Here is a 17188-nt window from a genome sequence, read left to right on the forward strand (position 1 = left end):
CTCAGCCTCCTGTGATTTTTTTAAAATCAGTGCCACCATCATCAAATCACTCATTACAGCAGGCCTCATCAGTCTAGTGTATTTGTTAACTTGACTCAAATTAGATTTAAAACTTAGGGGAAAAAAAGTAAATGTTCTGTAAAACTTAAAAAAGGAAAGTAAGGAAAACAGTTTTAAATGAAAGCAAAGCATTTTAATAGACGCTAAAATACAAAATCCGGATCTGCATTCAGAAATGTGTGAATTTAAAACCACATTTACTATACATAGTGTAAATAAGCTCAAACCTCCAATCAGACCGTTATGCAGTGCAGGAACGTCATAAAAAACATTCAAATTTGCACTTGTCATTTAGGAACATGTTACATCCAAGCTGATGCTTTGAAACAGTACAATCAATAAACACACACACATACGCATGCTTTTTAATACATGAAATCAGGTAGAAAATATACACCAGCACACAAATAATTTAGAGCTCAGTGGACCAGTTACAGGAATACAAGGAAGATGTTCCACCATTTCCAAGAAGAAATGAAAATACCGCAGCTGTTTACTGAAACTGGATCTGTTCTGAGGAGGATGAAATGTATCATATTCACACTGCTTTGGTATATATCTAATCGGATACATATCCGATTTCTCAGAAATCAGAATGCCCGACTTACTTTCTGATTGTTGTTAAATATTCACACCGTTTAAAAAATAAAAATCATGGCAAATTTTCTAACATTCCTCCTGCATTAAATGTTAGTAAATTAAAAAAAATACTCTAGGTTGGATGGACTCAGTCCATTAAAGAATCTATATGAAATGTTGATCTACTTATTTTATCAGAAAAATGTTCCATTTTTATATTCAGTACTCGTTTGGTTTCCTTAGAAACATCTCTTAAACAAGGTAGTGAGAAGACATAGCTGAAGCTGCTAAAAAATAAGAAAAAAATGAATGTGATCCTGATAACATTTGTAAATATTACCAGTCCAGCAAGAATATTCGGCTGGAGAAAAACAAAAAACAAAAAAAAGGACATTAGAACCTCAGGCTGCCGAATTAGATTAAGAAAATCTGAGTACAAGCATGAAATGATGTGGAGCGATGTGGTTTCCTCTGTAGATGCGATTGGTTATGTAGAAATCATGAGCTAACTACCAAGATCATCTTACTCCAGGTTTAAGTCATTTTCTGCAATAACATCCAAGGAATATCCAAAACTTTAAGGCCACACAGATTACAATTAGCATGATCTATCAGATCCATTTCTTCCTCATTAGACTGAAAACGTGCAGCAAACAAAAGCAAAGAGATATGCTTCCAGGACAAAATACATGTCAATCAATGACAAACACTTCATCTTATTTATATTACAGGATATTCCATCAGTGTGGAGGACCGCAAGCTCACTGCACCCACATGAAATATAAAATATTTATATTTTATGTACAAGACATGCTGAAATAGCACTGAGTCAACTTCATGTTTTACACTCCAGTTTGCACTTTCCCTCCACTGCTTGCTTTTTTTTTTTTTTTTTTTTAAACACCCACTTCAGACGATCCAACTCTGCATGGCACACACTGAAAGTGACAAGCAAAAGGAGATACAGGGAAATGCTAATGGTGAAGGGTGAAGGAGCTTAACCTGGCTCAGGGTCTGTACATTATGAGGTCAAATTATTATTTCCAGAAATCTGGCCGATGGCTTCAAAAGGCTGGAGGAAGTATCACTTCTAGATTGGTGCGTGTCATCTCATTTGTTCAGCTTTAGTTTAATTAATTATCCAGACCTGATAATGTACAGACATTGACCTGCTAAACAAGCTCAGTTTAGCTAAATCGACCATTAGTTGTTTGCCTGGAAGGCTCCCTGTGCAGCAGAGGAGGCTGCTCCAGCAGCGGCAGTTTGGAAGGTTTTACTGGTGAAGACGCCCTGAGAGAACTCCTGCTGCGCCTTCTGGAAACTGGCCCCAGTACGCCGGTACATGCTGTGGACCTGAGGAGGAAGAAATTATGAGAAAATTGCTGTTTAAACAGTTATGACAATTTGCGATTGTGACACACTGCACAATTATACTGTCTCAAGCAGGCAGGTCATCCCTTTTTGGGAGCAGACACCAAACAAGCTACCTCTGCTGGAAAATAAATCCTGCTTCAGCCTGGTACTGCATGAGGTCTCTTCCTATTAAAAATCACCAAGTACTGCTCACAGGGGATCGACTGATTTAGTCTTCTCTCTAATATAAAGCAATTTGCAATGACTGTTTTGATCTGGTGCTACAACAATGAAGTAGAATTTTTATTTTTTTCTAAATTGAATTTAGCAGGCAGCACAACAAGAGGGTTCCTGGTTCAAACATGCTGGCCAGATGGGTTTCTCTCTGGATACACTGGTTTCTTCCCACAGTCCAGAGATAAGCATGTTGCATTTCTAAAAATGCCTTAGATGTGAGTGTGAATGACTGTCTTTCTCTCTGTGTTAGCCTTGTGACACAATGGTGACCTGTCCAGGATCTACCTTGCTTCTTGCCCTATTAGAAGCATAGGGCTGGGATAGGCTCCTGAACTGGACACACATTTCAGAATGAATAAATGGCTGGAATTCCATTTCGTCATGATTGGTGCACTTGAAGGATTTGCACTGGTATTAACCAAAAATCAACCATAACATAACACTGACATCTGCCAACTGTTGATTAGTGACTCAACAAGTAAAATAACCAGAGATAAAAATCTGTTCTGAAGAAAATTGAAAAAAGAAAAGAAAAGTGAGGCAACTCTTACCATCTTGAGCAGGATGACAGACATCACAGCGCACAAAGTGAAGAGGATGGCCACTATGATCATGATGATTCCCACTGCACGGTGTTCACTGATGACAGTGAATGCAGAGAGCCAACCACTGGAACAAACAGCAGAGTTTTAGGTGATCTTATGAACAGCATCAGTGAAACTTAAAATTGTATTCAACAGAAGGAAACATTTCTATGCAGGTACATTCGGCACACATGTACCCTGCTATATTAGATTTGAGGAGAGGAGAGGAATGTGTGTTTCAGAAGCAGCCGGACAAAATCAAAAACAAATGCCAACCACTTTCTGGTTAAATAATTAACATGAAATAAATAAACAGGACTGCCCTCATTTTCTGCTGCTCTTATTCTCCTTTTTACCTTTAAAACTGCGTTTGACTTTAATACATTTATAATTAATTTGATTGCAATATTAAGACGTTTAAAAAAATAGGAAAAAAGGAAAAAAAAACAACAAAAGTAAAAAATAGGAAAAGGAAAAGGTTAGTATTTAAAATGGATCACTGGTTAAAGAGCAGAGGTTATGACACCATATTCTGATGCAGTTTAAGCTGAAACACACTTAGATTGGGAAAAGAGAACAAAGAAATGGTGGGGTAACAGATTGCAAGCAGCAGAAACTTACAGAGTTACCAGCAGACAGAGAGGCAGCAGGCTAGAGGCTGAAGAATGGAAAGTTTCTGTCGTAAGAGATGAAAGATTGCAGAAAATGAAGGAAAGAGAGAGGACGGCAGCTGACAGGCCAAATGACCGGTAATAGTTCTGATTATTTAACGCAACAAATCACAAGCACACAAAACACTTTGTCAGTCAGAGGGACACGATCACAACTTGAATACTCCCGTGAAACCAGTTATTTTATTATCTATTCATGAGCTCTTATGAAATTCATACATACTATGAATTAATATTAATATAAACATAATTATTCTGTCAAAATTATATGTTAAATTATAACATTTGTTCGAACTTGAACTTAAAATATACTTATTGCAATTTCTGGTGTTTAAAAATAGTTTTTTAAACTTCTAAATTTCACGAAAGCCGCCAACAGAATATGAAATAACTGTTACTTTATTTATATATAATCTTTATTTTATTTATTTAAATCTTTATATCCAAAATGTCTGTGGTTTGTGATGAAGATGCACAAACTGAACTTGAAATAGGACTCTGATTTATTTTCATGCAATGCATATATCTACCATAACATGGTGGACTAATATAAGCTTTATTTATCCAGATATGTAATTAAATACAGATGCCTTAGCGTTTAAAAAAATTTATTTGAAATTTGCAGAGGGTAATAAAAAAAAGCTAACCCAACAAGCCTAAATTGATTATATCCTTAACATATTATTTCAAGTATATGCTTAAAAACCATAAACGTAATGCCCACATATTTACTTTTGAAGAAGCCATCTGGAAAACTAAAGTTTTTTATTGAAAAATAGGACATACATGACACTCACCTGTTGCCCCAGTGGGGTATGCCTATTGACTGGATGATGAAGACTACCACTTGGCAAAAAAACACAAAGAAGAAGAAGAAGAAGCTGAAGGAGCTGTCAGTCCTGAAAAAATAGGAAAAAAAAAACATCCATTAAACTTTCAGACTTAGAAAACACATTTATATCAGGAGTACAGTTATATGAATTTAAGTGACATATGCAAGTGCAAGTCTTTACCATGGCAACGCTGTAATATAAATGTAATGTGTGAAATACACACTGTGACAGCACAAAAATTACAAGGCAAAGCGAATACATTTGGCGCAGAAGCATTATCATTGTAACAAAAAGTATCAAAGTTATCAGGCATTTTTCTTTTTGTTCACAGCAGTTGATCGAAACTTAAAAATAAACTCACAGGGTTTTTTGTTAAATTTATACACAATTCATTTGGGAACAAACATTTCAAAAGCTAATGCATTAATGTACACGCCTGTAAACGTTTGTAAAATTCAGATGAAAAAAATGCCTTTTAAACAGAGTTCTTAAAAACACACATCACTGTCCACACACGGGGTCAAATGATGCATACAGTACCTTTCATGATGGGGGGACTCACCTGAAGGCCTTGTAGACTGGTCGGTACCAGCAGAGGAAAGAGCAGGGAGCAAAGAGGATGAACCAGAGAATGGAGAGACCAAAGTCCACACCATTGCTTGAAGCCGTGGTGAAGAAAGCCAAACATGCCAGCAGGTTGAGGAACAGAGTCACACAGTTGACTGAGGACGACAGTAGAGAGAGTCAGTGATTGTATTCTAGTGAGAATTTCAGTATCATGTATGTATACAGCAAAGAAGAAAAAAAACTAAACAGTACTGGCTGGAGTGTTTTTCCCATCACACCAACCGGTGTTGTTAAGAAGTGATTTTAAGGTACATTTTGACACAGATTCAGAGCTTCAAACCTTCCCGAAAGGTTTTTACTTCTCAGACTTCCAATGTCCGCCCCCCTAAAAATGTAATGTGCTTACACATCCAGAGGTAGTACATCATCTTGCAGACTCTCTGGTACTCTGGGGGGATTTCCTCTGAGAAGTCCTGGTAAAAACATGGTTTGATGGGGAAGAACTTTGGAAGTGGAGGCCAGTTGTTCTCTTTACCTGTCGAGTCAAGAGATAATATCAGCATGGCAAACTATAAATACAAGACAGCAGATATATCATGAGCACGAATAGAGTTTAACAACAAGCAATCGGTGGTTATTTTTAAAATACTGACACATTCATCTGAGTCATTTACTCAAGTGTGTGGGAGTCAATGTACAGCAGCATTCCTACCTAAGCAGGCTGGATAATGTCACTGCTGTGCCTCTGGAACATAACTGCACTGTTTACATAAACCTATCTAAGCATCTGCTTTTTAAACTAAACTAAAAACTTATCACCGCAAGTTTGCATCAGCAGATGCAGCACATGAAGACACATTTCACCAGACATTCAGTCATTCACCAGAGTTGATAATTAACAGATAATGATCTTCATATTATTGTTATAGCTCTTTGCAGACCTATTGATATCAATATCAGAGCCAAAAAACAAACAAAACAAAAAAAAAGCCAGTGTGTGCAAGGATGTAGTTTTATATTTGTCTTTGGTACATAATGCACACGTTGCAAATCATTGTCCGTTATCAGGGCGCTGTGCTGAGGAGTTTTGTTTTTAATGACCTGTCGGGCCTCTGCTCTGTAGCTCATGCTCTCTGCGGTCCAGCTCGGCAGCTTTCCTCTCCAGCTCTTCCTGCTGCCTCAGCAGGTTGGCCTGAGCTGCAGCAGCAGTTGCCTGAAAAAGGAGGAAACGCTTCACTCAACCACCACATTAGATGCACAGAAAATTATCTAAGCCACTGTCAGGAGATTCAGATTTCATGCAAATAGCAGGGAAACGGTGCAGAAATGATTCACTTCACATATAAGCTTTCTAGTTTCAGTTTTTAACACCCAAGACAGCAATGAGTCGCTGTGAGCCACTTCAATAAACACTCTGAATTGCATCTGTTTTCACAGGCATCTAAAAGGGTGTACGTGACTTTTAAATGACATATTACAGGAAATACATATTCATGGTTATCATATCTGATCTCTGACTTGCCAGGAAGAGGTAGGACGCAGGTGATCTGTTTTGCTATTCATGAATATTTATAGGACAGAACAAAGAGCTTCATTATAATAATGTGTAAAGTGAGTAGATGATTGTGTAGCAACCACACATCCTGACGTAAGGACCATACTGAGAGTCTGAAGGGACAGATTGCCCTTTAGACACATCCAGTTATTTTAGAATTCTAAAATGAGCCACGTGTTGCCAAAAAATGCCATTTCTAAACATTTTATCCTTTGAATCAGATGTTGCTAGACTAGAATAGTTGGCAGGTAGGATTATGCCTTAAGTCTGACTTTATCATGTAGAGAAATTACATTAAAAGCTCAGTTTTGTGATCTTTTTGGCAAAATAAGGTTTGGACATTTAGTTCGATGTAGCAACTAAATGGCTTTGAGTAAAAGAAACGGCTACAGGCAGGATAAGTAGAATTGGAACTTAAGAAAATACTCTTTCTTAGTGGTTTCCAAACTTTTAGTACCCAGTGCACAACAGAGGGCAAGACAAAATGCACACCTCCATTCACACTGTCACTAAATAACATCCAATTGTCATCATAGTTATTATGAGTTCTTCTAAATGTGCTGCAATAGGAATATGTGATTAAGAGCCCATCTGTGACATCTAGACCTAGCATAAGAACTGAATTTTTTAAATGTATTTATTGAATTTCAATAAATGGTCTTGCTCATCTTGGCTTAGATGTAGTGGTCTTCTACAGTAGGTTTGAGTTGCTCTCAAAAATGTTTTATTTCCAGATGTATTTTTAGCTTGCTTTGCACAATGTTAGCATTAGCCAACCTCTCCTGGCAGACTGGGGCTGTCTTACAGCTTCAGTAAACTGCAACTGAGTCTTATTCTGCTCTTTGTTGTCAATTAGGGCTTCGATGTATCTCAATCTCATAATTCCCACCATCCATCAACTGAAAAAACAGAGTGAGGTCACATATTTGTGCAATAATAATGTGAGATTGTTATAAAATCTCACCCACACCTGCTCATTCACCTTCATGAAACCATTTTTTTTAATCATATAAGTGGTGTGTTTGGTATAAATTCTCACCTGTGGACTGGGCTCTGTAGATGGCTGTAGCACAGCAGGAGATGTGGTGTGAGCCGCTAGTCCATCCTAAAAAAACAACAATAAGCAAACAAAAGATTCAAATGCAACCCGTAAAAGAGAAGGAATACCAGGAAAACAAGGCTAAGAAGATAAAGGGAATGGTGACATAAGCAGGCCAAGAAGACCAAAAAATTGAAATGGTGACCTGAAAGATGGTGAGAAAAAACAAAAGATACAATATTTTGACAGGAAAATGAAATAATGAGGAAATGTGCAGATAAGACACCATCAAATGGTTTCAAAACCAACAAAATGAGTAGAAAATGTAGCTTCCAGATGTCTTACATTGGGTTGAGCAGAGAAAGGGTTGTACTGGTCAACTGGTTCGATGTTTGACTTTGTCACCTGAGTGACAGAGGGATCCTGGAAAAACAATAAAAACATGTTCTCATCTTTATCAACTTTTCTCCATGCAGCAAATAGTAATGGGTCACCTGAAAATCTACAAATACATTTTAGATCCAATTTCTGTCTATGATGACAGCTTGGAAGTATTTCTTATCTTTTAGTCAAAAGCTGCAGAAATAAGTGTAGGTGCTATACAGTAATGAAAAAGAGGCCTCTTGTACCAGGTGTGGTGAGCTGCTATGAGAGGTAAGTGCATTTACATGGCTTAACTGAACCGTCTTGCAAGAATATCAAGTTTATTTAGAGATGCTTGACTTAAAATCTACAAAGAAGAAATTCATTTAGTGCTGTTCATTTTCTCTCCAGAAGAACTCTTTGTTATAAGATTTACCATTTCCTGAAATACTGAAAGCAACCCTCAAAAAATAAAAAAGGAAGCCGAGATTATGAAATCTCGTATCATGCTTTGCCAAAGTCATAAAGTAAAGTACAATAACATCCAGCAATAACCTCTGAGGTTCCTGGTGATATTACCCCTGGAGAAGCACTGGTAATCATTAAATGACTCTAGTGAGCTCACTATTGATTTAACCACTCTCCTTAATATGAGAAGGCACTGCTTATTTTGACACGTCTGAGAAAAGAAAGTCAGGACTTTGGTCCTGATAAATTCCATCAATACAGTTCAATACATTTTACACACATGCACGCAATTATAGATTTCTCTCAAAGCCTTTTAAGACCTTTTGGAGACCTTTTAAAGGCTTAAAAACATTATATACACATACAGTTTTCTTCCTCCAATAAACCTTTTTATTAAGGAATTGAAACTGTAAAGCACAACCTAAATCTAAAATAAAAAACTAGAAAGCATGTTTTGATGTCTGCACCAGATGATGACACTATTTTGGCAGCTTGTGGCATCCCAACACATGACCAAAAATTTAAATTAGAGTTGGGCGATATAAGATTTTTTCATATCACGATATGTTTTTTTCATTTCAGGCGATAACGATATATATCACGATATAAGCCAAATAACTATATTTGTAAGATTTAAATGTGCCGTTGCTCACAAGTAAAATGTGAAATAATTAGCAGCTTGTTTTAATTAAAATATTTATTTCCCATAATAAGTTCAACAGGGTAGATGTACTTAAGGAACATGAGACTTCAGTTTCAGATAAATAAAGGCAAATATTGCAAACTACACAAAAGGCAGCCGCTAAAGCGTTTAAGTTTCAAAATAGAACAAACAAAACAGACTACTAAATTGTCAATTCCACTTAGAAACAAAATATTAATTCTAAAAAATAAATCTTAGTTCGTTTTACAGAAGAACAGACAAAATTGACTAACTTTTGTCAATATCAAATAAACTGGAACTAAAAGGAAATTCTCAATCTCTGCTTGTTGTATAGCTTAGCTTTTCAAACAGTTTTAACAGTTACTTTAGTCTGACAAAAGCCGAATGACGAATTAGTGCTTTCAGTCAGAGATTGAGCATGCACCGGTTTATTGTATTTCCAGACTTGCTTTCGGCACAATTTACAGTGCGCGCTACTCTGTTTTTTGTCAGACTTGAAATAGCCGAAATACCTTCACACTACGGAACTTCTATGGCCCTTCCGTTCGACAATCTCTCCGGCATTGGAACCATCATCGGTTTTTTCTTCGGTAACCTTCGCTCACGCTCTCGGTTGATTTTTCTCTAGTCGGCAAACTCATTTCCTTCATTACCTGGGCAGCCCGGCTGCAAAAACAAATACACATGTGCGCCTTGGCACTTGTGCCGTATGTAACAAGTCACGTGACGTGACGCTGCGGCTGTGATTGGTTCGGCTCTGCGCTACTTAATTTGGATTGGCTGTTCTTTTTTTTCTTTTTTTTAAGAGGACAAGAGAGATGAGGCCTATCGCAATAGTTTAATTTTTCTATCGAGAAAAAGTTATTTCGCAATACATATCGTTATCGTTCTATCGCCCAGCTCTAATTTAAATTATGCATTTTATATTGGCATACAAAAAAAAATGAGGGGGAAAAAAAAGGTACCAGGAAATTTTTATTCGCACCAAAACTACAACAGTAACTGTGAGTTCCTGCCATACATGACTCCACTTCAGCCCAACAGGGTCTCTGGAGCCTCCTGTGATGTAACACGCATGTGTCGTGATGTAATTCAACAAGGGTCTGTCCTATTTGAAAGGAAGACGGTAAGATTTCTAGGATGTGCCAACAGCTTAATTGCAAATTGTCCTTTTGTATTTGTACTTAAGTGGTTGTCAGTCAATATCGGTAAGGAAAACCAAAGAGACCCTGCAAAGCAAAATTACAATCTCAATTAAACTTACACAAATATTTTATTGTTCTCCATCTTCCTGACACAGCTTCAGCTACTGTTTGCTACCACTTGTCCCAGTGTCCCACACAATTATTTCTGCTTTTTTTCTCCTCTCCAATCTATAGCAATTTCCTGACGACGATGAGATTCCCTGATCCAGTACCTGAAGTTTTTGGACACACCTCTACACTCAGCAGTTCGCTCAGAATAAAGGCTCAAATTCAGCCCAGCTACAAATACCAGCTTTGTGGATCTATCAAAAAAAAAAATCCAGGTCTTAAAATGGGACACAGCTCAAGATGTGTCGGGGGTGGGGCCCGTAGGCTCAGTCTGGAAAACTTGGCCTAGTTGTTCAGCAGCAGTAGTCAGAGTCTGAATCAGAGATGTCTTCAGGTAGATTGGAGAGATTTTTTTCCCCCCAAAAGGTTCAATAACTATAACCTACATAACCAGTGAAGAGGTTATCACAAAACTGAGTTAGCAGGTTTGTATTCTTTTCCTGTGTCCTAGTCAGAAGAGTCCCAGTCGAGCTGCAAGAAGTCCTGCTGTGTTTCCATATCCTGTGTACTTCAACAGGTTGTTCATGCTTTCTTTACAGAGGATGAACAGAAACTCCATACTGTCTGCTCCATGGACGTGTCTTGAGCAGACACGCCACACAACATAGGCTGAACCAGCTTCTTTCTGATGGTGGTGCAACCTCTGGCCTGCTTTTCACATCTTTCAGTAGGGAAAGTATCTGAGCCTTGATTTCTATGAATCTCCCTTTGATATCTGGATTCTTCAGAGGGCTGGGCAATGGAGTCAGACACTCTTTGTATTTGGAGTAGAGATACCATTTTTTTATGTCCGATACCGATACCGATATCATAAATTTGGATATCGGCCGATACCGATATTAATCCGATATAGTGTGTTTTTTAATCAAGAAAACTGTTTTTTAATATCTTGCCACATTTTGTATAAGTTCAAACTCAAGTTTTAAAAAAACAACAACACTAAAGCTATTCTGTTATACCTGTATGCAAAAAATACACTGCACCCAAAATATTTCATAGTTCAGGAATACTGATCAATCTAATAAACTTAAACCTACTCCATCCACCCTATTCTGGTATTTTAATGAGTAAGCAACCTAACTAATAGGGTTGCAAACTCCCAGCAAAAAAATAAAATAAAATAGGGAACCACCCCCCACCTCATGATGCTTAATCGACGTAATCAACTTTAATTTGATTCAGTGTGAAAAAAAATGCACAGAAATAAATTATTTTTCAAGAATAATTAAATAGATTCAACATCTTTCTTCAACAGAACTGCAGACTGCACAGATGGTACCTTCCCAAAGGAAAAAGTACTATAGCTTACTAGGGTATATTAGACTTAATAGTATATAATATACTATATACAGTAATGGACTTCTATACATTTTACATCAGATTAAAACTTTGGGTGTAAGGTTCAGATAATTAATTATTAAAAGCTAGACATTTTAAATGAGAATAAGAAAGAAAAGTATGTCTTTGTGCCCCCCTTTTCCCTGTTCATGCCCTATCGGCCCCCCTGGCTAAACTTTGCTAGATCCGCCCCTGCACAGTTACCAGCCGTCAGCTACGTAGAAAAGGATCCTGGTCTAGAAAGTAATATTAAATAAATTCTAACAACAGCTTATCAAGCTTAAATGTGCTGCTGTTGTTCAGCCGCTGGTTTCCTCTTTCTGGTGCAAAGTGGGCGATAAACAAACAAGAGAGACGGACTCGCAACAGAAAAGCCGATCAGCTGATCATTGATCAGTTTCACGATTGAAGTAGCAGCAGGAGAGGGAGGGAGAGAGAAGAGGCAGTCGCTCCATATATCGGTTGTTAAGCTTAACGCTGGAATGCTTTACAAACATTCAGAGATGAACTTACACACTTGCTTTACTTCTCTCTGGGATAACTTTCTCGGAGATGAAATGCCGGTTTGGTAGCGAGGTTCCAAATACTCAACCAGACCGCCGACAGGTCTGGCACGCCACAGCCGCTCTATCACGTGATGCATACTGCTCCAACGTGCTACGGTTATTAGCCGAGTTTTGCCATGTCGCAAGTTTTGTGAGGTGCTTTTTTGATATTTAATGGATCGGATTACATTTTATATTTCTCTCCAACATCCGATCCAGTAATTTAGGTCAGTATCGGACCGATACCGATACATAATATCGGATCGGTCCATCTCTAATTTGGAGCCCTAGTCAGTTCTTTGAACAAGTTCTAAAAACTGCAGTTCTTTTAATGGCCACTTGAGGTTTACTCAAAATGTGAGTTACAGTGGAAGGATATGCATATTTGATTTGGCACAGATTATTACATATTGTGTTTGCAACCCTCCCAATGACCTTTGTCTACTCCAGGTCTCGATTTCAGCAACATACCAACATGGCAGCAGTCAAAATGTCAATATTTAAAATTCAGAAAGCAGAGGGTTATGCAACAGTAGCTATAACCACTGTCATATACATATATGAAATACACAATTTACTGATAGGGTGTGGTGGTTGCTACTATGTTGTAAAATGTAACTTGCGCATATGTAGACTCATACCTTGTCCTCATTAAAACATTCCTTATAAAAGGTTTGAATGTAACTCAACAGCCTGTGATGTTCTGTAAGAACCTGAAACTGTGCTGTAAATTACTCTGACAAGGTCTCAGAGATAATCCCAGACTGGCACATAAAAAGAAACATCTAAAACACATATATATACACCAATATCTAATATTTACACTAGAACATATTGTAACAACTAAGCTTTTATTTGGTAATGCTGGTGTACAATGCAGTCCTGAGAAATGCTGCATCTGCAAGTTTGTGTGAACTCGGTGGGTGATCAAAAACAAAACAAACTATGACACAGTAACAACTTCCAGAATCACTTCAATAATCTGGGACAATCAGTCCTTCCTTTAAAAGGTAGACGGAACGAGTACTTCACATGACTACGTGACACGTCACTCACCAACAGTGTGATAAGAGCTCGCCTGCTCGTTAATATGTGCTTGTGACACACCTGTAAACATTCCCAGACGGCAACATAGAGACGTCTGAGTGAGATGATCAACAGCTAGCAATATAAAGGGAAAAAGGGTGAATGGAATTAACCTCTAAACCCAACTTAAATGACCCATGATACATTTTACGAAATGTAAAATATCTCTGCAGGCAACTGCTTGTTGCCTGCAAAGATATTCAAAGGCTCTCATGCAAAACGTCTTTACCTAATTGCACAGGTAAAAAACATATGCTTAGTAAACAGCGAGGAGTGGCTTATTATACATCCTTTAGAGAGACAAACCGACAGCAGTGAATAAAGTAACTGATGACAGCAAACTTACACAGTCTCTGAAATGAAAATCGAGCTGGGACAAGCCTCAAACAAGAGGACAGCATCTTCAAAACAATAGACAGACATACAAAGATGGAGTTTTCCATATATGCTGATATATGGAAAACTGCGTACTGTATATAGATGACAGATAAACATGGCATATTTTAATACAAAAATAATACAGTGACTTTAACGTCTCTGTACAAGGAAACCGGACATGCTCTCATAACTGCTGATTGCCTAGGTGTGGCCATTTCAAAACAGCAGCTGGATACTACTACTACTACTTTTTACATTAGATACCACAGCCATGGAGCGCCGGTTTAGCTCACTGGGTGAGCAGGTGACCAAATGCAGTATGGCATGGGTTAGTCTCCAACCCACGGCACTTTGTTGCACGTATTCCCCTTTCTCTATCTGCTTTCCTAACCATAGGAAAGTGACACACCTGTAAACATTCCCACCTGTAAACATCTTCACTGCGTCTGTCTGGCAAAGGCCCAAAAATAATAATTTAGATACCACAGCCACACAGTGCTACAAATGATAGAAGTACATGCTCAGAAAGGCCTACAGGGAAAAAAAGCAACATAGTGCAGTCTGCAGTCCACAAACATGCACATTTTAATATTTTTAATATTCTTTAAGTCTTTCAAAAGGTTGGTAACATGTTAAATATTCAATGTGACCACAGACAGCGAGCTTTTATGAATAGAACTGCTTTTCAGAGTACATATTATACTCCAGCTGCTACTAGGGTATTTATCCAGTCCACCCACCAAACAAACAGAAGTCTCCACTGACGTCACACCTATTGAACACTTGAGATAACAAAAGTTCCATTCTGCAATACTGTAAAAGCATAATGCCACTTAAATCTTACACAGAATAGTACCCGCAGGTCATTGGTTTTGATTTGGAGTGTGATAAGAGCAATTCACTGTTAAATATGTCACACTAAATGTGAGGCCTGGTTGGACCTTGAACTCTGAATGCTCCTGTAAACTGTTGCTCTCTCTGCAATAAGATGGATTTCTTAACATTTGGTAGAATTGAAAAACCCTAACAACAGCACATGTGTGTTAACAGATGCAAACACCCACTTATCTATGCGGGTATTCAAATCTGATATCATGATCAAGCCATTGTGATTAATCTGCTAAGTTTCTATTCACCTTTTATGTTGTATTTTATCTAATTCTACATTTTCAAGAATGGCCACTGTTACTAAAATGTTACACTTCATTTCAAAACTGTTAAATAAGGAGAGTTATGACAGGTTCAGCCTTTAATTTTTTTTTTACTTTATGAATTTCATATTGCATAATAAGAAGGAAAGATGGAAAACATAAACAGGTTCTTTACTACTGCAGAAACTAGGCTAACATATCTAGCTCATGTCCTAGAGAAAAAAAAAAGAAAAGTTATGGAATGTGAGATAATTCCTGACAGACTTCAAAGGTTTCCGTGAAAGAAAAAGAGAAAACCTGATATAAAAGGACTGTTTCCCTGCATGTACATACACATGTACAATAAATCATTCATTCTTATATATACATATATATGGATAAAAAATAACAAGCAAAAGATGATGGTTAACATTTTTAAATTGATGCTCTTCCATTGTTGGGTTTGAAACTTCTGTGTGTTAAAAACTGTGTTAAAGGAGTATGAGACACAGTGACAAAAACTAGGTTTTTAAAGCGTAACTTACATTAGGGATTAATCAATGTCAGAGTCTCCCTAACTGCTGCTGCCCCTGTGTCAGCCATTTATTTCATTTTCATCCTTTTTCTTGGCTGGCATAATATTAAATCATAGACTGGTGCATTTAAAGGGGTTGTCTACCCTTACTGAGTACTCAAAGCACTTAAAGACTAAAAGCCACGTCTTCCTTTTCACACACATATTCACATTGTACTTTATTCTACTTGTCTTTTTCTATGACTTCTGTTACTTTCTATTAATTCATTTTCAATTTCAGATGAGGACTAGGCAATAATGGAGGTAAAATTGCCCAAGGACACTTTTCCATACTTCCTTTATGAATGGCAAATAATTCTAGCTCCTGAGTGTACTGTAAAGTACAATTAATGGGTCAGTGAGCTATGTCAAACTTAACGTCACAGTTTCTTGTGTCTCAAAAGTGGCTCTCTTCATAACTGGCCAAATTACCTTGGTAACTTAGACTGAACACATAACCTTGTCCGGAGCAGTAACCACCACTGTGATCCCTACTACCTCAGACTAGGGTTTTAGGTTTTGTCAAGCCAGCTAACACTAAGAAAACCTGGCTGTGTTTAACTTCTTTCACAGTATACCCCTCAAAGCTTCAACACGTCTTTGTTAAAAAGCCAACAGAAACATTAATGGCCAAATGTGAAATTCTGGGCTTGTTTCTGTTATTAACCCATTTTAGTGCAAGGGAACAAAAGAAAATCTATAAAGACATAGCAACTAAACACTCTTACTCTCACTATTTCTGAACATTTATCCAGGGAAAAATGTATGGGAACATGAGGATAAGAACATTCCCAGTAGGCTTTCCTACTATAAATCTGTTCATATAACTATATATTATTTCAGTGCATATAAAGAAAGACCTTATTTTGTCGCTCGCCCATTTTAATATTTTAAAGTGAAGGAAGGACGTTCCTATTTCCACAAACAACTGGCCTACTACCAGACATCCTGTATGCTAGAAGCTCTTTGTGGAGAGAAAACCAGCAGTTTCGATAAACGTCACATTACAAACCACCAGAACTATCACAAATCACGTCTAAGACATTAGAAATACACACAAAAATGTACATTATCTTCCGAAGGAAGCAGAAAAGAGGTACTGTGGCTTAAAAATATATTTGACACACATTTCAAGTTTAACTTCCTGCAACTAAACCCACAGGATACCCAGCCCTTGTACAAAAAAGCCACGTGATTGGTTAAAAACCTGTCAGTCACACTTCCTGCCAAATGGTTGCAATCCTCAAAGACGTAGGTCCCCGCCCCGACATCCACCCAACAAGTTTCCTGGCGTGCTGGCTACCGTTTAACTGCCGCCGTTTGATATGTCACCGACTGCGCCTTATAATCTCAGTCCTCGTACTTACATTGAAAGGGTTTTCGCTGGCAGCATCTGCGAACGGGTTGTTATCAAATTCCGACATTTTGTCTTCTCTGAAGGTGGAGTTAACAACAAACTCTTCCCTATCGCTTCTGGTGCCTGTCCTACCACTTCCTCGAATAAAGTTTAAAGCGCATGCGCACTGAGCCAGCTGGACGATGACGTGTGCGTCAAATGATGCGCAGGTAATCAAAGCGCGCCACCTGCAACCCCTCTCGGCGCCGTTTGAGATTAAAAGCAAATTCCAGTTGTTATTTCTTATCATTTTTATTATTATTACTTATTTTCTTTACCTACATGTTAACCTTGTTTCTATCTTACTTCACTATATTGTGCAATTGTTAATCAGAATCAGAATACTTTATTGATCCCTAGGGGAAATTATGTTGGTTACAGTGCTCCAGTACAAACAGTAACAAAAACAGACAAAACAAGAAGTAAGAAATAGCACAATATATACAATATATACA

The 17188-nt window shown here is 37.7% G+C and overlaps 1 protein-coding gene across 1 annotated transcript; it reads right to left on the reverse strand.

Moving 5' to 3' along the window:
- Window positions 1-202: 202 nt before the first annotated feature.
- scamp2 (secretory carrier membrane protein 2) lies at window positions 203-16822 on the reverse strand. Its single transcript, XM_063480979.1, has 9 exons — window positions 16705-16822; window positions 7824-7901; window positions 7479-7544; window positions 5986-6097; window positions 5291-5419; window positions 4880-5039; window positions 4282-4383; window positions 2781-2898; window positions 203-1992 (listed from the first exon to the last, which is right to left on the reverse strand). The coding sequence occupies exons 1-9, from the start codon at window positions 16759-16761 to the stop codon at window positions 1843-1845; spliced, it is 972 nt and encodes a 323-aa protein (XP_063337049.1). The 5' UTR covers window positions 16762-16822; the 3' UTR covers window positions 203-1842.
- Between the last annotated feature and the right edge of the window lie 366 nt (window positions 16823-17188).

This window comes from Pelmatolapia mariae, linkage group LG7 (assembly GCF_036321145.2).
Source record: "Pelmatolapia mariae isolate MD_Pm_ZW linkage group LG7, Pm_UMD_F_2, whole genome shotgun sequence".
NCBI lineage: Eukaryota > Metazoa > Chordata > Actinopteri > Cichliformes > Cichlidae > Pelmatolapia > Pelmatolapia mariae.

Coding starts and splice junctions, on each gene's coding strand:
- scamp2 (XM_063480979.1), bottom strand. CDS start 16,761: ATGTCGGAATTTGATAACAACCCGTTCGCAGATGCTGCCAGCGAAAAC. Junction 6,098..7,478: donor CTACAGAGCCCAGTCCACAG/GTGAGAATTTAT, acceptor CTCCTTTTTCAG/GCAACTGCTGCTGCAGCTCA. Junction 5,040..5,290: donor GATGTACTACCTCTGGATGT/GTAAGCACATTA, acceptor TGTCGTCCTCAG/TCAACTGTGTGACTCTGTTC.